Source organism: Sciurus carolinensis, chromosome 15, assembly GCF_902686445.1.
Source record: "Sciurus carolinensis chromosome 15, mSciCar1.2, whole genome shotgun sequence".
NCBI classification, from domain to species: Eukaryota; Metazoa; Chordata; class Mammalia; order Rodentia; family Sciuridae; genus Sciurus; species Sciurus carolinensis.
In genome coordinates this window covers 24,630,288-24,654,924 of record NC_062227.1, presented here as the reverse complement: position 1 = coordinate 24,654,924, position 24,637 = coordinate 24,630,288, and the positions used below count along the sequence as shown (strand labels likewise).

Here is a 24,637-nt window from a genome sequence, read left to right as displayed (position 1 = left end):
TTTATCAAAGGCTAATCATCCTTTCAAAGTGTTCTTACAGACACATGCATTCCTGAACCACATTTAGGTCAAAGTCCCTTTTCTACCCTAATCGGTTTTATCTAGTGTCAGCCTATTTATTCCACCCCTTGTTAGTCTAAAAAATGTAATCCAGATGTTTTCATGGTTCAGGCTCCAGGAAAACCAATGCGAAAGGAATCTGGGCCAGTGAACAAAAACAGGAAAGTACTACAGTTAGAAAGGCATTGAAACTTGACGTACTACAGTGGCTTTGACTTTTCTCCTTTATTCAGACCTCAAACTACCTTTCTTTCTTTCTTTCTTTCTTTCTTTCTTTCTTTCTTTCTTTCTTTCTTTCTTTCTTTCTTTCTTTCTTTCCTTCTTTCTTTCTTTTCTTCTTCAGCCACTGCACTACCTTTTCTGACAGTGTGCTTTGGGGAAAAGACTTTTTTTTTTTATTATATTGTAATGATCCTCACCTTGTGCCAAGTAAATGACAGCAACTATTTGGGGGCTTCACTATTGAATATCCAGCCTGGCTTTGTGTTGTGAACACTTGATAAGACTGATAGGAAAGCAGCCCTGAGAAGTTGCAAGACTTTAGCCAAAGAGGTTCACAAATACAAGGCCAGTTCCTGGAGGCTGCAGATCATTTGGATCCAATTTAATGTTTTGGTGTGTTCAGTGATTTTCTTTTCAAAATATGGCAGAAATCTGAGCCAAACACTGGGGAGGATATTTTATTGAAGAAGGCAGACAGTTTGATATGTGAGATTCTCAGTTTTTGACTTATTTAAATTATTCCCTGGCACACTAAATGGCTTGTAGTTACATTACCTGGCCTCTTGGTTTCTGTTCCTGAGCTGGTGGCTGCAGGCTAGTCATTTTCATTTGTATGAAAATTACCTCAAAAATCTTGGCAGGTTGCATTTCTGCTCAAAGGAGATTTAAGAACCCAAGTGCCAGCCCTTCCTCTGGTCTCATTAACAGTTGACAGAAAAACTGACTTCTATACCTTCTGGGTGCTCCCTGTTTGGGGCTGAGTAAATTCACACCTGGTTTATGTGGTTTCACATGTAGGGCTGCCGTGGAAATGTCATTTCTGCCCATACCCTCTAGCCTGCTCTGGTCAAAATCAGAAGAGGACATTCTTTCTCTTGGTGTTATTTTATATCACCCATCTAGACAAGAGGATGTGGTGTTGTTGCCCAAACACTCACACCTGAAACATTTGTAGGTTCCCGTGGGACTGACACTGAAGATTGGGTGGACGAGACCTAGGAGGAGGGAGCAGAGCTGACCTTTATTTACTGTTGTGTAGCAGGCCCTTCTCTGAGAGCTTTATGTGGTTTTATCCATTTTAATCTCAGGGAGGTCATTTTTACCTTTATTTTTAGCTGATACATAAAAATTATACTTATTTATGGGGTGCCATGTAATAGTTAGATACATGTATATGTACTGTAATATTTTCATCAGATTAAACATATCTCTCTCTTCAAATATTTATCACTCCTTTATGGTGAGAACATTCAGACTTCTTTCTTTCAGCTTTTTGAAATACACAGTACAATGTCATTATCCAGAGTCACCCTGCAGTGCAGTAGCACACAAGAACTACTCATTCCTAACTGTAACTTGGTCCCCATTGATCAACCTTTCCCTTACTCTCCCTAGCCTATGGTAACCACCAGTTCTACTCTCAGCCTCTTTGAGATGAATTTTTTAAGAGCCTATGTGTGAGCGAGGTTTGTGAGTAAGATTATATAATACTTGTCTTTTGTGCCTAGCTTATTTCACTTGACGTGATGATCCATTCATGTTGTTGCAAATGGCAGGATTTCATTCTTTTTATGACTGAATCGTATTCCATGGTGGATCTGAACACATTTTCTTTATCTACGCATCAGTCAATGGACACTTTAGTTTCCCTTTCTTGGCTGTTGTGAATAATGCTACAGTGCCTGCTGCTAGTTAGTTTCCCTTTCTTGGCTGTTGTGAATAATGCTACAGTGCCTGCTACTGTCCCTTTGAAAACTTATTTCCTTTCCCTTGGACTTATACCCATAGTGGGATAGCTGGATCATATGGTACTTGTATTCTTAAATCTTCGAGGAACCTCCATACTGTTTTCTGTAACAGCAGAACTAGTTTGCATTCCTACCAACAGTGTGCAAGGGTCTCCTTTCTTCACATCTTTGCCAACACTTCTTATCTTTTGTCTTTTTGATAACAGCCCTTCTTATTGAAGTGAGATGATACCTCACTGTGGTTTTGATTGGCCTTTCTCTGATGACTAGTGACATTGAACATTTTTTCTTATATGTGATGGCCATTTGTATGTCTTCTTTTGAGAACTGTCCATTTAGATCTATTGCCCATTTTTTGTTCTGGTTGGATTTTTTTTTTTGCTTGTTTGTTTCTTGTTATTGAGTCTTTAGACTTCTTTATACATTCTGAACATTAACCCCTTGTCGGTAGTAGAGTTTTCAAATATTTTCTCCCATTCTGTAGGTTGTCTCCTCACTCTGTTAATTGTTTCCTTTGCTGTAGAAGCATAATCAGTTTGTGTCATTTCATTTGTCTCTTTTTGCTTCTTTTTCCTGTGAATTTGAGGTCTTGTCCAAAAAAATCCTTGCCCATTCCAGTGTCCTAAAGCATTTCTCCTATGCTTTCTTTCAGTAGTTTCATTTCTTGCATTTCATTTTTTCATTCATTTTTTAGTTGATTTTTGTAACTTATGAAAGGTAGGAATCCAATTTCATTCTTCTGCATGTGGATACCCCATTTTCCCAGTGACATTTATTGGAAGACTGTCATTTCTGCAATGCAAGTTCTTAGCACCTTTGCTGATCATCAGTGGGCTGAAGGTATGTGGGTTTACTTCTAGACTTTGTGTTCAATAGGTCCATATGTCTATTTTATGCCAGTGCTATGCTGTTTTAATCACTATAGGTTTGTAGTTATTTTGAAGTCAGTTAGTGTAATGCCTATTTTGTTCTTTCCATTCAAGATAGTTTTGACTATTCAAGATAGGGAGATCATTTTAATACCCCTATAGTACAGTGAGAATCTTGAAGCACAGGCCATACAAATCAGTCATTTGGGTTGTTGGGATCTGATTATAGTGCCTATCCTAGGTCTTGGTGCCTTGTTGTCTCTTAGGTGACCGGAAACCACTTACAGGTTAGGAGAGTCACATTAGATGGGTTCCTTTTGCAGAGGTGTGTGAAAAACGAATCTGAATTATTCTGCTCTTGCTGTTTCCTACCCACTTGAATAACAGTTGTCCCTTCCCTTTAGTAGGGGTACTAGGCAACTGATGGAAAACTCTTGCTCTTCCTCCTGTTTTTTCTTTCAACTCACCTGCATCTCTCTCCTTTCTACCTACAACTGGTTGGTAATAGTCCTTTGGTGTATGACGTATGTTTTCATTACTTCTTTTGCTTACTCCTGATCTGTGCCAAACCCTAAATTCCCCAAATAATTTTTCCAGTCTGGATGTCCTCAAAAGATTAATCCAACATTGTCATTCTCCTGCTTAGAGATGTCCCAAGTTGCCTCACTGACTACAGGAAGCAGTCCCATCCCCTTCGGACTGACCATGGCCAGCTTCCCAGGCTCATTCCTTACTCCAGCAATACTGACTGATCTGGGGCTCTCCAAGCACACTGGGATGTCCATGAGTACCTGTCACTGCTCGAGCTATTCTTTCTACCCAGCATGCCCTTGTGTGTCCTCTTTTCTGGCAATTCCTCAAGATTTGGTTCTAGCAGTTTGATTTACTCTCTCTGATGGCTGTTACAGTGCCAATACGTGAACTTTCTTGTAGTGTTTACATTCCGAATTTGTATTATCAGTTCATGAAATGGTCCCCTCCACTGGTGTACAAGACACCTAAAAGCAGAGAATAGATTTCATGCATCTTTCTTTTCCAGAGCTAATCTGGTGCATGACATCCTTTATTCAGGACAACTGGAATAAGTGTATTTATCAGCAAAGTATCTCTTGGTTAGCTGTAGAAATGTCCTTTTGACTTATTGGTAGGGGCTGGAGGGTGGATCTCAGTTTCATATATCTCTGTAAGTAACTTGTCATGTGAAGGATCTCCATTTTACAGACTCTGGGAGCCACGAGAGCATCTGTGCCTGGCATATTAATAAACTGCTCATGTTAGGAAAAGGTGAGATGTGTGGACTGACTTTGGCTGAGTGTGTTCAAAGCTAGAAGAATTAGGCTTCTAAGGGTTTTCAGAGTTCCTTTCAAAGTATCCTCTTCAGAGCATTTAGTGTCAGTCAGGAGACTGACTAATTACTTATTATAATAGGTAAACCTTGTAGTTCAAGGGAGCAGATGAGTTTGACTTTAGAAAATAATGGGTGGCAACATAATCAGATGAACTGATAATGTAAAATTTGTAAGACAAGTAGAACCTCTGGGGGCTTAGTACTTTTTTGTTTGTTTTTTGAAGTATTTGCACAGTGCTTATGGAGGATTTGGCAGGCATGCAAACATGTGGAGGACATGTGTGTGTCTTGGCTTAAAACTTTGCTGTAACTGTTCCAGGAAGATGTCATTGGCCTGCATGGTGTAGTGAGGTCAGAGGTACTTTATTGGAATATTTCTCCTTCTGTATGTGGACTAGCTGAGAGGTGCACATTCTGGATCTACTTTAGAAATAGAAGTGACAAAGGCAAAAGGGATTAAGAGAAGAAGGGAATGGGGACTTTGTCAAAATCTAGCAGTGCATTTATCATGTGGGATAGTGGTTTCCTGCCAAAACCACAGAAAGGAAACTACAACCTAAGTAAAGAATTTTTATACTGTGTAGTTCAAGATTAACATTATTTTTTAAATATTCTCAAAAACATTTTTAAAAATTCATTCATAATCAGCCATGCAGTTCTCTTAATCATGTTGCAAAAAAGTTTAATAGATTCTGTGTTATCACTCTATGTGCAAAAATTGTTTAATTAATGCTAGTGTTCAGAGGGGATAAAGAGCGTCAGGTGGTAAAAACGCACCTCATCTCATTGCTGTCTTCCTTGATTTGCAGCAATACCGTGAAGAACTGGATGCCAAGTTCAATGCTGATAAATTTAAATGGGATAAAATGTGCCATAGAGAAGCAGCAGTAATGTTGAAAGCATTTTTCAGAGAACTACCCACTTCTCTCTTCCCTGTGGAATATATACCTGCCTTCATCACTCTAATGGAAAGTAAGTGGAAGATGTTAAATGTGAATTGACCTCATAGGTTAGGTCCATAAAGTTACAGAACAGAAGAGAGGTGCCCAATGACATGTGACCACAATGTATCGATTTGCTGTTTCCTGATGATGCTTGGTTGAAATATTAAGTTTGATTGTAAACAGTCATCCATTTACATACTAATGTATTTATATTTGGTAGATATGATTTAGAGGGCTTTGTGTTAGTTTAAAGGGCAGAGGGATTTGCAGGAGGGTGGGGCTCTTAAGGTTTGACTTCCTGTGTAACCATCTCTTAGTCATGCAGATTTTCTGAACTTCAACTGCTGTACCTATAAATTGCAAATAATAACTTGTCAGGGTCGTTGTGGGTATTGAATAAAAGCATCAAGAATAGTGCCTTGTGTGTAATAGTCCCCCAAAAACTTGAGATCCCTCCCTTCTTTAAATCTGTCTGTGTCTGACCATGCAACATGCAACAAGCGTGAAACTTTTTTTTTTCTGAAAATCATAATATCACAGTGTTTCTGAAAATCAGAGTCTCATCATTTAGATCTTAAATGAGGTACTTGACAGAATGCACAAAACTGAACTGTGTGGCAGTATTTGGCAATCAGGGAATATTTAAATGTTTGGTCTTAAGGGTTGACTATTGTTAAAGGATATGACAAGAGAAAATTTCAGAAAAGTGGAATGGGTTGGGTATTAGGGGCTTTGCCTACTAACCTGGTGAAGTCAGGGACCACAAGCCTAAGAATATGTGAGCATGTTAAGTAAATGGTCATTCTACATGAACAGAAAAGGGCTGTGACCAAACTAAGAGGACACATCCCATCTACAGAAACTGGCCACTGCTCAGCTCCAGGTAATGGTCACCATGCAGGACCAAGAACCAAATTCAGGCTTTAATGGGAAAAGTTTTCATTTGAAAATGTCAGCCAAAAATGCAAATTTTAAAATGTTAATGTGAACTTAACACATGATATTTATATCTGATAGTTTGCAACCTTCTGCAGGTTGACTAGAACTATAGAATAACTAAAATATTAATGAAATAAAATAACATAGATCCTAAGCTATATAAGAAAAATTGTCTGAAAAAATATAAGTTCCCTGTCTTTAAAATTTTTTAACTGAACCAGAGTCACAAAATAATCCTTTGTGTCTTTTATTAAGAGACTATAATAGTCAAGGCAACCCTTTTCTAAGCTTTAATTCAATATGTAGTCTGTGACCAGTACCTTTTTTCTTTTTCCCCCTAAGATCTAGTCATTATTTTAGTCATTTTTATTTCAGGTAATTGTGGGGTTCTTTTGTTTTCAGTTCTAGGATTTTCAGTTGGTGCTTTTTAAATATTTTTTATTCATACACTGAGATGGCCTATCATTTTCTTTGCTTCATTGGTCATAATTTTGATAGCTGCTTCAAAACCCCTGTTTGGGTATGTAACTCACACCTGTAATCCCAGCAACTTGGGGAGACTGAGGCAGGAGGACTGCAAATTCAAGACCAGTCTTCAGCCTCTTTTTGAGAACCTCTCTCTAAATAAACAAGGGCTGAAGAGGTAGCTCATTGGTAAAGCACCATGGGTTTGATCTTCAGTACTATAAAACAACCACAACAAAAATACAAATAAAGAAACAAAAAAACAGTCTGCTAGTTCCAGTATCTAGCTGGGTTATCTCAGGTGTGATCTCTGTCTTCACCTTTGAGAATAGATTACAATTCCTTGTTACTTTTGTATGTCAAGTAAGTTTAAATTCTCTTTGGAACATTATGAATGTGTGTTTGGAGACTGGATTCTGTAATAATCCTCCAAAGAGCGTTTGTTGGTTTGTTTGTGCTGTTTTAAGCTGGTAATTTGCTCGACTGAACTCTAGTTGCTAGTGTCATTTGGACTGCAGCTCAGCAAGTCTCAGTTCTGTTATCCAATCTCTGCTGTGCTGTCCCACACCTACATGGTTCATGGGTCAGCCATTGATTTGGGTGGAGTTTATTCCAGAAACAGGGCCTTCCATCTCTGAATCCCTCCTTTTTATGACTGCTCCATAACTTTCCAGGAACTGTGGTTGCCTTCAACCCTATGCTATGGTTCGGGCCAGAGAGAATAGGATTATTTACTTATGTCCTTATTGCATTTTTGGCATCCTGCACAGCCCTGACTGTGGTCTGATCTCAGGTTAGGAGCCAGGTAAACATGACACTCTCCCTGTGCTGATTCCTATTCCAGGTGCCCAGCCCCTCCTGAGCTGGCCTGTTTTGTTCACTTTCCACTGGCCCAGGTAACTTGATTTTGTACTTAGTCTGAAGATTATTTAGGATGGTTGATTTTAGTAGGAGCTCACTCAGCCAAACCAGAAGCAGAATTTCCTCTTTTTAAGTTAAAAAAATTTTTTTTCCAGGATTTTCTATGATGTTTGCTGCCCTAGAAAATGGACTGCAAACTTATTAGTTTCCCTTTGCTTTGTGGTTCATATGTCAATTAGAAGTCATCAAAAGAAACCATGTCACAGAGGGTTTGTGTTTTTGTTTACTTGTTTGCGAGTCTTGGTAGTATGAATTATGCAAGGAGGATTCAGCCCTCCAATGGTCAGAGCCATCCTGAGAATCACATTAAGGAAGAATCACATGAATAAATGAATCTCTCTTCCCACCCTTGCTCCCTCTGTGACTGAGCCGGTGCACTTCACTGTCGGGGGATAATTTGAAAAATCACCTGAAAGGGTTCACAAAGGAGTCCATACTTCTTTGTAGGACTTTGAAAGTGAAAAATACCATATTGCAGGTGATTGATTTGATACTAGATAACCCTGCAGGAAGCCCAGAGTTCTGGCCTGCAACCAGCAGGAAATAATGGCCTTTTGGCCACCTGAAGGAAGCTCTAGTTGTAACGAGACTTTCTGAAGAGAATTGTGAACACGTGCGTGCGTGTGTGTTTAAGCAACCCTTTTGATACTCAAATGGAGTTCATAGAGCACAGATTCTTTCCCACTTGTGTAATTACTTTCTCTTTTCAATCTTGGCCCCAAAATTGCTTGTACAATTAAAAGACTCATCAATTGAGTCTCATATACTTTCTTGGAAAGTGTTAATAACTTTCTGGGAGAATAATGACCTGAGGAAAAAGAATGTTTTCTACTAGGATGAATTAAATGAATTAACTACAAAACTATTAACCACAGAACAGTTTAGGGCCAAGTTTCCTAAGTAAAATGAAAATGGATTATTTGCCAAATGAAACTTTTAATTGTAAAGAGAACTTCATAATTTCTCTGAAATGGATGGAAATAGAGAGCTCCCAAGCCTACATCTGCATCTCTTGTTTCCCCCACCCAGAGGTGTTTTTGTATTATGTTGGAAGATTAGAGACAGTCTTCAACCTGCAGTTTATGTATTAAAATAATGTCTCTCTGTCCCTAAATGCTCTGTATGGAGACATTCTCTCGATGGATCTTATTCAGGCAAGCTCACGTCAGTGTGCATTGGTGGTTTTTAATTACATCTTGAACTTATGTAATTTTTTGTTTACGAATTTGACATACATACCTAAACGATATGTGGGTTGTGCTGAGAGCATGTGGTCTGATCCTTATAAATATGCCTCTCACTGCTGCTTTGTTACATGACTGTGCACACTTGTCACCCATCCCTAACTCCAGTACACACAATCTCCACTAGCCTAGTGACTTGTCACGAGCATCTCCACTGCTGTGAAGCTCAGTAACTTTATAAGCAACTGCCTGCCTTTCAGCTATTGAATATAAATAGATTTTCCTCAACTTGAGAACTCCCAAGGGATTCTAGCACATAATGCTTTCCTGCAGGAAGTCCTCACCAAGAGACCATTCTGAGGAGAATACAGAAAGATGAAGGAAAGCCTGGATTCTCCAGTGTACTTCAAATTTTCAGCATGGCTGCTTGTGGATTATCCTGTGTGGATGGGCTCTCTCTGTATAAATCCAACCCTCTGGCGCCATCTTGCGTCTTTAAGGAATAGACTGCTTAACAGTCTCCAAAGATCAAACTATAGACACCTTCCTTAAATGTTCCTGTAACAGCTAGAACTGGTGACACTGACCACAAGAGCACGCACATATAGCCATGACTGTATTTAGGCACCGACTTAAACATAGCGTATTTATTAACTCATTTAATCCTCAAATCAGCCCTGTGAGGTAGGTAGGATGACTATCCCATTTTGCAGATAAAAAGAAATCTATGAGGTCTTACATAACCTGCCCAAACTCACACAGTGATTTGGTAATAGACATAGGATTTGAACCTGGTTCTGTAATGAATGTTCTTAATAACTATACCCTGCTGCATATTGACTTTTCTGCTATCAAATTGAGCATCAGACTTTGTATTATGGTATGAAAGTAAGGCAAGGTCTATTAAAATTCTTTGAATATGGAGGTGCTATACAAATCTGGGATTATTTTAAGGATTTGGTTGGCCACCTGCCTCTACAGTGGCATTGTGGGATGTGAAGGGGAGTTGATAGACTGAGGCTCCTGTCCAAATGAACAAATTTACATTGTTGAGCGCAGAACCTGAGTCCTTACCACTGAAAGCTGTCAGGAGCCCTCCTGTGCCACCAGATGTTAGCAAGAAACGCTGTCAGAATACATCAGTGTTGTTTCAAACGTGTGATCATTTCTGTTTTCTTGTTAGGAGGGCCTCACATCAAAGTGCAGTTTCAAGCATTGCACCTGATGGTCATGGCACTGCCTGACGCCAACAGGGATACAGCCCAGGTATGTTGTATTGACCTCATGGTCTGTCAAGAGGCTCATATTGCTCAGAGGAAGTGACTGCTCCGGGAAAAGCTGAAAATAGGTGACAATTTACAGAGCCATCTGAGCAGGCTGCAACCTTACTGCCTTTGCACCCTCCCACTGCCACTGGGCTGAGGAAGAGAAAGGAAGAGAAGCAGTATCCAAGGGGTACTGAGTGTCTGCCCACGTGCAGGGCACTGGCTTGGTGTTAGAAGGAGGAGAAGAGACAAAGATGAAGGGTTAAATGGAACAGTGTCAGAAGTAAATGAGGCCATTTTGAAACCTGTGAAATACAATACTGTTATTGTAGCTCCTCGGCTGCTCACTTTAGTGGCAAAAAATACATAAATGATGGGTGTCTTTGGGAGGAAACTTGAAATCATTGAATTAAGTGAAATTTCTAAAATGTTCATGTTTTAAAATGTTTGAAGATAATACAAATTAAGTAATTTTAGAATTTCATAATTTTAGCACCTGATAGAATCTGGCCATTCTGCAGATTAGGAAAATGAAGCTGAGAGAAGTGATTTGTTCATTAACATATAACAGACCATTTGATAGAATCATATTTCATAGTTCTTCATTCCAGATATCCCTCCCTTTATTTCAGATTTATTTCTTTGCTCTTTGACAGTTAAAAAAAGAAAAGAAAAGAAAACATTTCTCTTGCCATTTCCGAAATAAATCTGTATGCAATAGGAACTTTAAGTGTACAGATATTTGGAATCTTTGGAAAAGTGCATAATATTGAGCCCAGTAAACATATGTTGAAAACAAAACTGTGCTGCCTCTTGTCAGACACTCTGTGGTGAGGACCTTTCCCGTACACAGTATAAAACATTTATGTCAGTTATGTGTTGATTATATCCTCAACATATAAGGGTCATAAAAATGTCAGTTTCTAATATAATTCATTAACTTTTTTAAAGAGAAATTCATTAACTCATTTTGGGGATTTGTCTGAACAATGTTATTTTATCAAAATCAAAAATTCATCTTGTGCCCAATATCTGAGTCAATGGTTATTTTAGGCAGTGTCCAAACAAGTTATTAGTCAAGCTCTAAAAAGAAAAGTGGAAATTTAAAGGGACTCTACTCCAATGCAGTCTTTAGTTTTATAGCTGTGTTATTTCTGATTTAGTCATTAGTTGAGTAAACATATTTGGCATTGAATATAAAGTTGGTATATTAACATATATATTTTATATTCAAATTTAGAACCTAAAGACTGAAATTAAATTAAAGGTATATATAAATTCTGTATGTTATTATGTTTATTACTTTAGGTTTTCAGTCCTGCTTCTAAAAGGAGATTTAAATAAATGATTGGCTAAATATTGAATACACAATTTTTTTAAACTTAGTTGTGGTACTAGGGTTTGGACCAAGGGATGTTCTACCATTGTGCTACATTGCCCAGCCCTTTTTAGTTTTTATTTTGTGATAGGGTCTCACTAAGTTGCTGAGGCTGTTTTCCAATTTGTGATCCTCCTGCTTTTCTGGGGTGGGGGTGGAGCTGGAGGTACCTGGGTTGAACTTATGCACTAGACCACTGAACCACCTCTCCAGCCCTATTTTGTATTTTATTTAGAGACAGAGTCTCACTGAGGATCTTAGCACCTTACTTTTGCTGAGGCTGGCTCAAACTCGCGATCCTCCTGCCTCAGCCTCCTAAGCCACTGGGATTACAGGTGTGCATCACTGTGCCCAGCTAATTTTTAAATTAAAAAATACATATCTGAGTCAAAATCTCATCTACCCTTTCATATAACTGAGGATGCAGCAATTGTCAAGAGAATCCAATACATTTCTAACGGAAGATCCTCCCAAAAGTTCATGGAACTGGTGATGTTATAAATGCTCATACTTAACATGTACACCATGTCCATGCACCCTCATGCACATGTACCCACACACATATGCATTGTGCCTGGATATAATGGTGTGGTGTAGAGGTCAGGAATGCTAGCTCAAGATCTGGGGTTGTAGCTCAGTGGTAGAGCACTTGCCTCGCATGTATGAGGCACCTGGTTTGATTCTCAGCACCACATATAAATAAATAAAGGCCTGTCAGCAACTAAAAAAATATTTAAAGAAATAAAGGAATGCTAGCTCAAGAACTGGTTCCCTTGGTTCAGATCCTGGCTCTGCCAGTTAATTAATTGGTGCTGGGCAAAGCTACTGGGCCCTTCTCAGTTTCCTCATCTGTGAAATAGGATTAATAGTAGTAGCAACCTTTTAGGGTTTAGAAGGATGCAAATAAGTATAAAGCACTAGGAATAATGCCTGCCTTATGTTAAATCTTCAGATAAATACTACACTATTCACATAAATAATGAACTATTATTACTATCATATGCTATGCATTTTCTTAATGACAAATAATTGCAGTAAAATTGAAATTTGCAAAACCAAAGATTAGTCCCTTTTGAGATTTCAGTCTTCTTGGTGAATTTCTAAAGGTGAGAATCTATACTTCGGTGGCTGTGCAAACTTAACAAGATTTCTCAAATTATCTTCCTCCTTCCTCTTCTACTCTGCTTAGAACAGCTGTACATAAACATTATTTGCCTATGGCCAGTTGAAGATTTCAGAAATGAAAAACAGTAGAAAAATATCACCCAGAAGTAAAATTTTTAAACTTTTTCAACTGAATTTACATTTGGGCAGAAGAATGAAATGTTCATGTTGTTTAAAAGGGTTTTATTTCTCAAGGAAACAGTAAATCATTTTTAACGGCAATGCTTCACATTAAAGGTTTTATTGAAGAATTACTTTATCCCCCCAATATGCTGCATTTCATGTTTATTTGAGCTACAGAGTTTTCGCTCCCTGTTTTATGTTTAATTTTGATATTTGTCAAATTGTTTAGGACAAAAGAAATAACAAAATGCAAACGATAATTTGTAGAGACCCCCCAAATAATAAATTATCTAAAAATGGAGTTATTTTATGAAGTAAACAATTGAATACACTTTTCTTCTTAGAACTTTTAAGCTTTCTGTGGGGAAATATGACACATTTATGCATTCTACACTTTTGACAGTTTTGCAGTGGCAAAGTGAATGGGTATAGAAATGAGTGGTCTCTGCCACTGGAACCTTCAGACAGTTTACAATAGTGTGACACAATGCTATTTCTTGTTAGGCCCTCATGACTTTCTTCAATAAAGTGATTGCCAATGAATCAAAAAACCGAATGAGTATGTGGAACATTTCCACTGTAATGGCACCAAACCTTTTCTTCAGCAGAAGCAAACACTCTGACTATGAAGAATTACTATTAGCAAACACCGCAGCCCACATCATCCGCCTAATGCTTAAGTACCAGAAAATTCTATGGAAGGTGAGTAGCAACAAGATGACTGTGTCAGGCTCCCCTCCAAAGTCCACCAGCACCAGGAGATACAAGGATTCCAGGATTGAACACAACCCCCTTAGTCAGAGGGAGGAAATTGATAAGACAGATGCTATATCGTCCACATACAGCCAGCCTTCCAAATCCACAGGTTCTGCAGCTCCAGATTCAGCCAACCACAGATTAAAATTCAGAAAAATGTTTGGAAATATTTCTAAAATATGTTTGTCTATACTGAATATGTACAGATCATTTGTATCATCATTCCCTCAACAATACAGTGTACAGTACACTATTTACATAGCATTTACATTGTCCTGGGTATTATAAGTAATCTAGAGATGGTTTAAAGAACATGGAAGTGTATGTATAGGTCATATGCAAATACTAGACCATTTATAGAAGGGATTTGAGCATCCTCAGATTTGGGTATCTGAGGGTATCCCAGGAACCAGTTAGCCTGCCTTGAGTACCGAGCAATGCCTGTACATTCTATGAGAACTCCTTTTTAGCACGTTTTCCCTCTTGAACAGAAATCTTTCCCCCCACACGCCCCCAACTTCTACAAGTCAAATGCCACAGTTCCTGGTTCCAAGATGCTGAGTGGCATGGAGAAGCTAATATAACTGAGGGAGGTTTAAAAGTGGTTTCCCTTTAATCAAGCTATTTTTCTTCTCCAGGTTCCATCTTTCTTAATCACCCAAGTCAGAAGGATGAATGAAGCCACCATGTTGTTAAAGAAGCAGCTCCCAAGTGTGAAAAAGCTGCTCCGGAGGAAGACCATAGAACGGGAGGTGAGCAACAAGGGGAACTCACACTGCTCACTTTCTAGACTTGTACTCCTCAAATGAAGGCCAAAGTAACTTTTTGGTAATTTAGAACCAAAAATTGTATGTATGGTCTTGTGACTATTGACATTGTGGGAGGTGTGTCCATAAAGAGAGTACTGTAGTCTTTCCGTTGGTTGAATTTTGTGCTTTCTGACTGACATTCTTGAGATATGTATGTCATAAGATTGTTTAACATTTTGGTAAGGAATTGCTGGAACAGCTAGAATGGTCCCCAAAAAGTCACAAGTTGACATTTTTGTCCTTGTGAACTAGATTTAAGGGCAATCCAGGATCCAGTATGTCAAATAAGTAGGGAAAGAGATCTCCTTAGTGATTGAATTATAGGAGAGAGAATCACCAAATGGTTTTCTGTAAATTAATTGCATTTCCAGGAATTTTTCCTTTAACACAGTTATTTGTGTAAAGGTACATAATGGAAACAGGTTTTAGAAGAAATGTCTTTATTGCTTCAGTTTAACTTGAATGTCAAGCATTGATTACATTCAACCTTAAGGAGGATCCAGATTCTTGAAACTCACTTTGCCTTTGAAGGAACTTGCACCTAATGTGAGAAACAAGTGTGTCTAAGGGCATGAACACCCAGGAGTATGCATGAGTGACAGACCAACGGTGCAGACAGTGCTCCAGGGTTGTGCAGAGGATAAAGAGTGCTCCAGCTTGGGGAATCGTGGATGACTTGACGGAGGAAGCGGCATGCAAGCTATATCATGAAGGCTGGGTAGCACTGAAAAGAGAGAAAGGAGGGGATGTTTGTCCAGAGAAAGAGGGCAGTAAACACTGAGGCAGGGAGGCAGGGAAGCTGGAGGCAGGAGGCAATATTGTTACCTGATTAACTACAGTTGTGATGAAGGGTTGTAGTCCCTTATGGATTGTAGGTAAAGTGAATTCACATAAGGAGAACCAACACTTGAATTCGGGAAGGGGGGAGTTTGAATTCATGAAAAATTTAAACTATTAAATTAATCATTTTAACCATTTAAAGTCTACAGTTCAGTGATTTTTTTTTTTTTTTTAAGTATATTCACAATGTTGAAACTTCTGTTTTCAGTAGTTGCATGTACGGGCCATATTTTCTTTCCTGTTTAGACTGTCTACTAACTTTCTGTTGAAGAATGAACATTCCAAATATTATAATGTGGCAGCTTTAGAAATCAGATCCCTCCCCCTGCCCAGAGTCGGTTGCCACTGCTTTTGTACCCACTTAGTGACTTTTCTGCTGAACTAAGTTTGTAATGTCTGTACTGTTTTGTGTGACTACTGAACTCCCTGCTCCTATAGCTTAGTGGCTAGCTGATGCCTGGATGGGGGCTTTGTTCAATGCCTAGAAACAAACCAACCTCACAGTCTTTGCAGATGAGCTGTGTGAGTGTTGGGGCCCCCGCCCCGCACTCACCAGGCAATTTCTAACTCTGCCTGAGCCTTCTGCCTCCTGCTTGCACAGAGCCTGGAGGTCAGCCAGAGGCTAGAGTTTATGCCTTTTCCAGGTCTTTTCAGTCCTGTGCTTCCAGTACTGGGCAAGCACTTAGCCCTTTAAATTCTCAGAAATGTCAAAGCTTTTCAAAACTATTATTCCCCAATGCATCTCAGTTCCCAGCCTTGACTCCCAGGATTTTCAGGTACCTGTTTTCCCCAGCTCTTATCCACTGCATCAGGCAACTGTGACTGTAGCATTTGCCTATAAATGTCTTCGATAGTACACCTCTTAGCACAGGTCAGGTTCCAAGTTAGACAGCACGAAGCTTGTCTTTTGAACCAGTCTTCCAGGGAGTGCCCAGACAGGTCAAAACAAGTTATTAGGATTCCTTGTAAATAATATCCATTTTTTTCCCTCCTTACCTGTACCAGGAATGCAGGCTGTTGTCTTCAAGGCTTTTGCAGAGCTAGGGAGAAGGGATGGGAAGAGTGTAAGCGGAAATACCACAAAGCTTTCTTACTGAGATTCAGTAGTTCTTCTTATTCAGACACTCCCTTGGTTGCAACCTTTGGGTTAGCCTCCGGAGTTCTGAAAAGTTGATACTGAGAGTGCTTGCCATTGCTTTTATGGAGGGGACAGACTTTTAGAGTTTCTTATGCTGTCATTTTCACTTGGGAAAATATTAATGGCATAAATATGACACACGTGGAGCTGAAGAAGAGGCTTGGTTGCCAGTTACTACCTATATAAGCATGGGAAAATTTCGTTTGCTCTTTGAGCTTCAATTTTTTTTTATCTTATGAATTGGAAGAAAGGTCATATCTATATCACAGAGTTATCACTATGTTTGACTCATATAATGTGTATGTAAAGCACTTTATAAATTTTATATTGCTATATGAGAGTCAGTTCTTTTACTATCTGGGATTATGTATGTGGATTGGTTTTTTGTAGCACCAAGGTCGAACATAAAACTTATAAATACTATAGAAGGAAGCACTTAAAAATGAAGAAATGGTCTTTCTTTAGCTCTATTATAATATACTGGGGGGAGCGGTTTGTTTGTTTTTGTTGCCAGGGACTGAACCCAGGGACACTTAATCACAGAGCCACATCTCCAGCCCTTTTTATATTTTATTTTGAAGCAAGTCTCACTAAGTTGCTTAGGGCTTTGCTAAGTTGCTGAGGCTGGCTTTGAACTCACCATCCCCCTGCCTCAGCCTCCTGAGCCATGGATTACAAGTGTGCTCCACCACACCTGGCAATATACTGTGTTTTTAATTCTTAATTTTGGTTAGAATAGATGGTTCTTTAGTGAGTTATGAATTGAAAAGCTGGAAAAGACTGGGAAAAAATTAGCCAGTTTTGACTCCCCCCAAAGACAAATAATTTCACCAATAATAAAATGTGTCTACATAGGAGCATACAAGTATATATACTTTCACATATGCTCTGTGCACATATAGGCAAATATGAATACAATTGACCCTCTGTGTCCATGTCCACCTCTGCTGATCTGATTTAAAACATTCAGAAAAAAAAAATCACATTATCATTGAACATGTAGACATTTTTTCTTATTATTCCTTTAAAAATATAATATAACTACTATTTACATAGCATATATGTTGTCCTAGGTCATCCAGAGGAGCCTATGCCTAGGCTGTGTGCAAATGCTATGCATTTTATATTAAGGACCTGCATGTTGGTTCCAATGCCCTGCAGATACCAAAGGGCAACTGTATATGTTCTTCCCTGTTTTACATGAATGATGATAAACAGGAACCACTGTCCTGTATCTTGCCTTACTGATTTAAGAAATCATAGTTGTCATTGCATGAGTCCACAAAGCCTGCTTCTTTGCTTATTTTGCATATTTTTCCATAGGTTTATGGTTTACTTAGGCATCCCCAGATTTTTGAACAGTTAGATGGCATCCAGTCTTTTGATATTATAATTTGTACTAAAGTGAATAAACTTGCTTATGTCATTGTTCACAAATGAAGTATATTTGTAGGATAAGTTTACAGATGGAGAAGTATGGGGTCAAAATTCATATGCTCTGTATAACTTGATAAATACAGCCAAAATGTTTTCCATAAAGATTGTACCAGATTCCACAAGCAGCATATGCTTTTTCCCAACATGAATTCTGTTTTCTTTAGGTTACAAGCCCCAAGACTTCAAAGGTACTACAAAAATCACCCTCTTCTAGAAGAATGGTAAGAAAACAAATAGTTTCCCTTCTTCTATTAACAACCTATTCACTCTCTGGCTGCATTTACCACATTCCTGTATCATTTTGGTCATGATCAATCCTTCAAACTTGACATATGTAGCATGGAACATAGATCAGTTGTATAGAGGTGTGGTTAGGAATCCTGTATACAAGCGTGAATGCCACTGAAAGTTGTAAGGGAATTGTTATGATCATAGGTTCAATAATGTCAAAGTGTGAAATTTATCTTGCAGAGGCTTCTGCCTGGGGAGATGGGAGAGGAAGGACATGAGATAATCAAGGAATATTTTGGGAGTACAGTCTTGGCTGCAGTGAGCCAGGGACTCTGCCACCTCTCAAATCCAAATCCCTCAGCATCCATTTTCTAGCATGTTTCCTCAATTCTTGATGATAATACTAGGAAAATGTTATAAGAACCGACCCTTTTAAAAACCATTGTTATAGTTTCCCAGGTCTGCCATAATAAGGCGCCACAAACAGGGTGGCTCAAGACAATAGAAATTATAGTTCTGGAGGCTAAAAGTCCAAATCAAGATGTCAGCAAGACCAAGTCTTCTGAGGGATGTGAGGAAAGGTCTGTTCCAGGCCTCTCTGCTAGCTTTTGGTGATGCCAACAGTCCTTGGCATTTCTTAGCTCATAGATGCACCACTCCAATCTCTGCTTCCATCTTCACATAGCGTTCTTTTGATGTGTGTCCCTGTCTCTCTTCCACTTCTGGAAGGGCACAAGTCATATGGGATTAAGAGTTCACCTATGTCAGTTTGACCTCATCTTAACTAATTACATCTGTAATTACTATAATCAAATAAGATCTCATTCTGAAGTTTTTGGGATTAGGACTTCAAAACATGATTTCTAGGGAAATAGTTCACCCTATAATGTTGTTTTTCAAGGGTATGTTTAGAGTCAATTCCTATGCACTTTCTTCATCAGTACGGCCCTCCTTTAAGAATGTAGAGTTTTAGAACAGTTACCCGAGGAATAGCCAGAATCTCAAATAGAAATTTATTTCTTTTCCTCTACTAGATAATCAATGGTTAAAATATTCAAATTTTTTTTAAACAAATGGAGTTTTCTACTCTGACAAGACAGAAACTTCTGTTAATCAGGCAGCAGTCCAACCCTGTGCATATTCCATTTAGCTGGAAGTCCCAAGGTCTGCCAATCACATCTTACAAAAGCAAAGCCACCTTCTTCCCCAACATAGTCCACATTCTTCTCTGTACAGTGCTTTGCAGGCTAGTTTCAAGTGCCCATGTGGAATTTTATTTGGGCTGGCCATTCATGGTCACTAACTAAGAAAACAGGGTATTTGAGAATTGATTCCTAAAATTTTTAAAAATTTGACTTCTTAAAATAGTTTAAGTGTTGAATTATGCTTAAAATAGACTTATATGGTACATTGTTCAGTAAAGACATGGATGGAAATATTAGTTTTCTGGCAGACCCCAGTTTTACTCTTCTCATTTTAAGGCATTACAGTAAGGTCTATGTGTGTATTAAGTGAAAGTAAAAACCCAGACTAAGTTTGGTCAGTAGTTATTCTCTTGGTTAAAAAGAAAACAGTGCTTCATTCTGGTTAAGTGTTAGTCATATTGACATGATTTTCTAATTCCAATTACATGGTTTCTAATTCATGTTTCTTAAATGCAGTCATTGAACTGATAATTCATCCTAGTTTGACAGAATGTACTGAATTTTCCCTCATTGGCAGTCTGACGTGCCGGAAGGAGTCATAAGGGTCCATGCTCCGCTTCTCTCTAAGGTGTCCATGGCCATTCAACTCAATAGTGAAACCAAAGCTAAAGACATATTGGCAAAATTTCAATATGAAAACAGGTGAGTGAGCATGAAGGAAGGTCCCTTCATAAGGAAGTGTGACTTGTACCAGATGAGTAACTTTCCAGGCACCTGCAAAGTTGACCTTTTGAAAATTAGAACTGTTATTTTGTGAATTTTACCAGAAGACTATAAAGGTTAAAAGTAGAGAATAGTCAAACACATAAGTTATTTTCTAAAGGAAATCCTACAAGTGGGGTTCTTCAGAGGTACTGTTCATCTTAGTTGCTTCATTTATTCAATGAGTTGTATGTTTTATTAGAATGAAAAAAAATAAAGCAAGTTAGTTGTAGATATCTTGATAGTTTTCCAGGGATGTCATTACTTTAGACATCCTCATGCGCATCATAGTTTTTGCTTTCCTGAAAATATACTAATCTACTACTAATATTCCTTAGACTCAGAATAATACTTAGATTTTAGATATCTGCCATCAGTAACCATAAAGAGCATAAATCACAATCCTTTTTTGTCTAGGAATGCTTATGTAAGGATAAACCTTTGCCTTGAGATTTCAAATGATGAGTAGCTTATATACAGTTCAATGGTCTAAACTCATGGATAGCCTTAAAAAGCATTCCACTCATATTAAAAAGGAGTAGCAGTGCTGAGCCATTTCTAAAAGTGTGTAGTTGTCTGATCCCATTTATATAGCATTTTTTTAAATGAAAAATTCTACAAATGGAGGATAAATTAATATCTGCCATTAACTTGGGTGATTGTGGGAGGAAGACAGTCATGGTTATGAAAGGGCATCATGAAGGATGCTCGTGAAATTGGAACTGTACTGCCGGACTCCACTGTGTGGTGGATCAACAAACCTCTGTAATATTGTATTGAGCTTCATTCACACAAAATTGAGTACAAGTCAATCTGGGAGATACTGATGTATTTTATCATCAGTATCCTGATTGCAGTTTTGCAAAATGTCACCATTGGTGAAAACTGGACAAAAGTACAAAGAATCCATCATTTCTTCCAATAATGTGTGAAACTACAATTATTTTAATAAAAATTTCAGTTAAAAGAATAAACAAGAGTAGCTGGCCAGTGAAAGTCATCTGTGATGTTAGGAGTCAGGATGGTGGTTTTCTGGTGGCAGGGGGAGGGCATAGTGAGAAAGCATGTTGGAGGCCTCCAGGCCTTTTTTTAGATGAGGGTGTTGGCCCCATGGTGTACTCACTTTGGAAAATTCATCAAGTCATATACTTGTGACTTGTGCACTCTGTGTACACAGATACACACTCACACATATATGTAAAAGCTTACATTAAAGAGGAAAAATAGACAGAAACCAACAGGAACCCTGAATGTTTACTCCTCTCTGTTGCTGACCCAGGCACCTAAAATACTGTAGAATTACTTCCTAGGAAATCATATAAAGACTTGAAATAGCATTCCAGGGACTTGGGTATCCAGTAGATTCCTACTTTCATATATTACAAAACTACCTCTGTACTCTCAAGTAGACCTTTTATGGAAAGAAAATGCTTCAAATAAAAACAAATGAGAACCAATGACTACAGATAGATTCAAATCCTTTGAAACAGCTTCTTCAGAAGATCTTGTCCTATCTGTTCTTTTATTAGAAGTATAGATAGCTCAGTTTTAAACTTGCAAACTGGTGCCACTTTTGTCTATTATAGCAGAGGCTTATTTTCTCTCTATTCACTGCTCCTTATGCTTAAGCACCAAAAGTGGGAATAAGTACTATTCCTCCCAGAACCTCCCTCTTAAATGAACACAACAATCAGGAGGACTCTGAAAGGTGGAAAGAAGAGGCCTTGAGAAACAACATGGTTGTGAGGTGTGAGAGGTTCCTTACTGCCTCCCATGAACCTCAGCAGGCACTGCAGTATAGACTGTAGCCTGGACCTCACATCAGGCAGATGACAGGGGTCTCCAAGAAGAGCCTGTTCCCATTACCAAAGGACCTGGAGTGGGGTGCCTAACCACAGAGAACCTTGTGAGCAGTAGCACCCCTACTCCAACCGAACATCATCAGAAAAATCACACCACTGCCACTGCAGTTTCAGTGGGACCAAGTAGGGAACAGATCTCCCATTCCCCATTTAATAGAACTAAAGAGGGATCTGATTCCCAATTCCGGATTGTCTGCACTCTCGGGGTCTTTTAGTAAGCTGAACTGCCACCTCCCCCAGCAGCAGTGAGACTTGGGGAAGCACAGCAATGAGGCAGCAAAAGGCAGGTTATGCTCCACTTCCTCCCTCAGGTCAGTAAAGCCCAGCGGGGAGCTGAGCTCCTACCCCACCCCATCAAAAGAACTGAAACAGACAGGTTGAGTCAAGCATCCCTGTTCTCTCCTGCCCCCACTGATTTCTGCCAGCCCAGTGGGAAGTTCAGTTTCTGTCTAACATCTGGTAAAACAGATGGTAGGAAGAAGGAATGGCATACACTCTGCTTCCACCCCCTCTCTCCTTTGTTGTTACTGGGCACCAATGACAAACGGAGCTTCACCCTCCACCACAACAATAAAGCAGTCTGTGTCAGCCTCTAACTCCTCCCACCCTAATATCAGCAAAGCCTGGCGGGAAGCTCATTCTACACCCCAAATGGAGGCAGAGAGGCAGTTGGTGTCCCACTTTTACTGGGACTCAGCAAGAGGCCTAACATACATGTGTCCACCTAGACCTGTGCTAAACCTCAACAGGAAGACTGCCTGCTGGAAAATGAAGATCAGAGTTTCACAATGTCTTATCCCAAGTACAATGCAAAATCATTTATTATAGGGAAACCACAACATGAATGAGAAAAGACAACAGATACCAACATTAAATGGAATTAGCTGTTAGAATTATCTGACAAGGATTTTAGAGCAACTGTCACCAAGAAATGCTTCATCAAGTAATTATGGGTTCTCTTAGAACAAATGAAAAAACAGAAAATTTGAGCAAAGAAATAGATGTTATTAAAAAAAAAAAAGAGCCAAATGAAAATTATAGAACTAAAAAATGCAATAACTGAAATAAAAATCTTGCTTAATGGACTCAGTGGTGGAGTGGAGATAACAGAAGATTGAATTAGAAAACTTAACATGTCTACAGTATATGTTTTAATCTCAAATTTGCTTTTCTTATTATTCTAATATGGCAGCCAGAGGCAGTTTAAGTGACATACTACCTCATTCTTACCCAGCTAACGTGGTTTCCCATGTTTCTGTTGTAAGAGAAGGAAAATGCTTTCCCAAATGGTGAGTGAACCTTTCCTAAAATTTAACTGACTAATTGGGTCACCAGTAAAGCCCTCTGATGTGTATCAGAATGAATTCAGCGTCCTCTGAGACCACCTATGCAAATAGGTTTATAGTGGGCAAAATTAGTATTTTGTTGAGATTAAAACATATACGTTAAACATCAGAATATAGAGAAGGAGGTCATCTATGTAATTTATGAGGAGCTAGTTGAGCATTTGCATAAACATATGTTCATCTGAAGGCCCCCAATTACCCTACCATTTTTTTGGTACTGAGAACTGAACACAGGGATACTCTACCATTCTACATTTCCAGGACTTTAGTGTTTGCTTTTTTATTTGAAGGCAAGGTCTTGTGAATTTTCTTGGGGAAATTCATATTCCTGTGTCATATGATGACCACACAATTCAGATAACAGTCATTCCATTTAGGAAAATGATTATTGAAAGGCAGAAACTTTATATTTAATTCTAGAAAATAAAAAAAGATGTCAAATTATTGTTTTACTCAGCTCATCATTGCTGGAAATTGTCTCTATATTTATCTTTTCCTTACTCTTTTGTGCTTGTTATCATTATCTGTATCCAATTAAAATTTTTGCTAAGGGAACAAAAAAACATGTCAATAAAGTATGTTTATTTTGAACAAGAGAGAAAATAGACTGGAAAAAATTAGCATAACCTCAGGAACCTGCCCAGGACTATAAAGGGAGCTAGATTTCCTATCATCAGTATTACAAAAGGAGGGGACACAGAGTGAGACTAGAAAACTGTTTGAATAAGTAATGATAGGAAGCTTCCCAAATTGGCAAAAGACATAAACTACATACTCAAGAAACTTAGGGAACCAAATGGGTTAAGCTAAAGAAAGTCATGGCAAAACAGTATAATTAACTTGTAAAAATTAAAGACCAAGTGAAAACCCTGAAAGTATTCAAAGAGAAATGATTTCTTGTAAGGATATGTCAACTCAGATCATAGTGAATTTCTCATCTAAAACCATGAAAGTCAGAAAGAAGTGTAATAACATTTTTCAAGTACTGAAAGAAAAGATCCATCAACTTTCAATTTTGTATTCAAAAATATTGTTCAAGAAGGGGAGGGAAGATGAAGACTTTCTCCAATGAAGGAAAACTTAAGAATTTATTGCCAATAAACCTACCTATAAAGAAGTTCTATAAACAGAAAGGAAATGATAACAAGGCTTGAAACATAAGACAGGGAAGGAGAACATCACAATGGATAAAAAAAAATGGTGCTAAATATACTAAACTATCCAACTTCTCATGCATTTCTTAAATCATGTGTGATGATAGAGGCAAAGCTCACACCATCTAACATGGTATTCAGTATGTGTACAGAATGCATATAAGACAATTATATTTTAAAATGATGGGGTTCCAGACCTCTAAAATGATCTATTTAAAGTGACTTCCTTCCAAAGAGTAAATAGATAAAGAGGGAAAAACAATTCTATTTTACAAATCTGATTCAAGCTACATAATCAAGATTAACAGTGGTAAGTCATGTTTAAGTCACCCTTTAAAAGGTATGATGAAGATAGCACTTTATTTGTGGTACATGAACCGTCAGTAAAATTAGCCAGTCCTAGAAAGACATGTACTATATGATTCACTTTTATGAGCTAGTTAGAGTTCAAAATCATAGAGACAGAAAGTGGAATAGTAGTTGCTGGGGGAGGGAATAATGGGAAGTTATTGTTCAATGGGCATAAA

The 24,637-nt window shown here is 38.4% G+C and overlaps 1 protein-coding gene across 5 annotated transcripts in view; it reads left to right on the top strand.

Moving 5' to 3' along the window:
• The window catches only part of Arhgap28 (Rho GTPase activating protein 28), a 192,030-nt gene that overhangs the window by 159,780 nt on the left and 7,613 nt on the right, over positions 1 to 24,637 (top strand). For 4 of the 5 annotated variants that reach the window (XM_047526805.1, XM_047526801.1, XM_047526800.1 and 1 more), the window contains 6 exons: positions 5,057 to 5,219; positions 9,884 to 9,966; positions 13,135 to 13,332; positions 14,025 to 14,138; positions 17,775 to 17,831; positions 19,564 to 19,688. In XM_047526805.1, coding sequence (XP_047382761.1) covers positions 5,057 to 5,219; positions 9,884 to 9,966; positions 13,135 to 13,332; positions 14,025 to 14,138; positions 17,775 to 17,831; positions 19,564 to 19,688 — 740 coding nt within the window. The remainder of the gene's footprint in view (positions 1 to 5,056; positions 5,220 to 9,883; positions 9,967 to 13,134; positions 13,333 to 14,024; positions 14,139 to 17,774; positions 17,832 to 19,563; positions 19,689 to 24,637) is intronic. The other variant, XM_047526804.1, reaches the window with a different exon arrangement.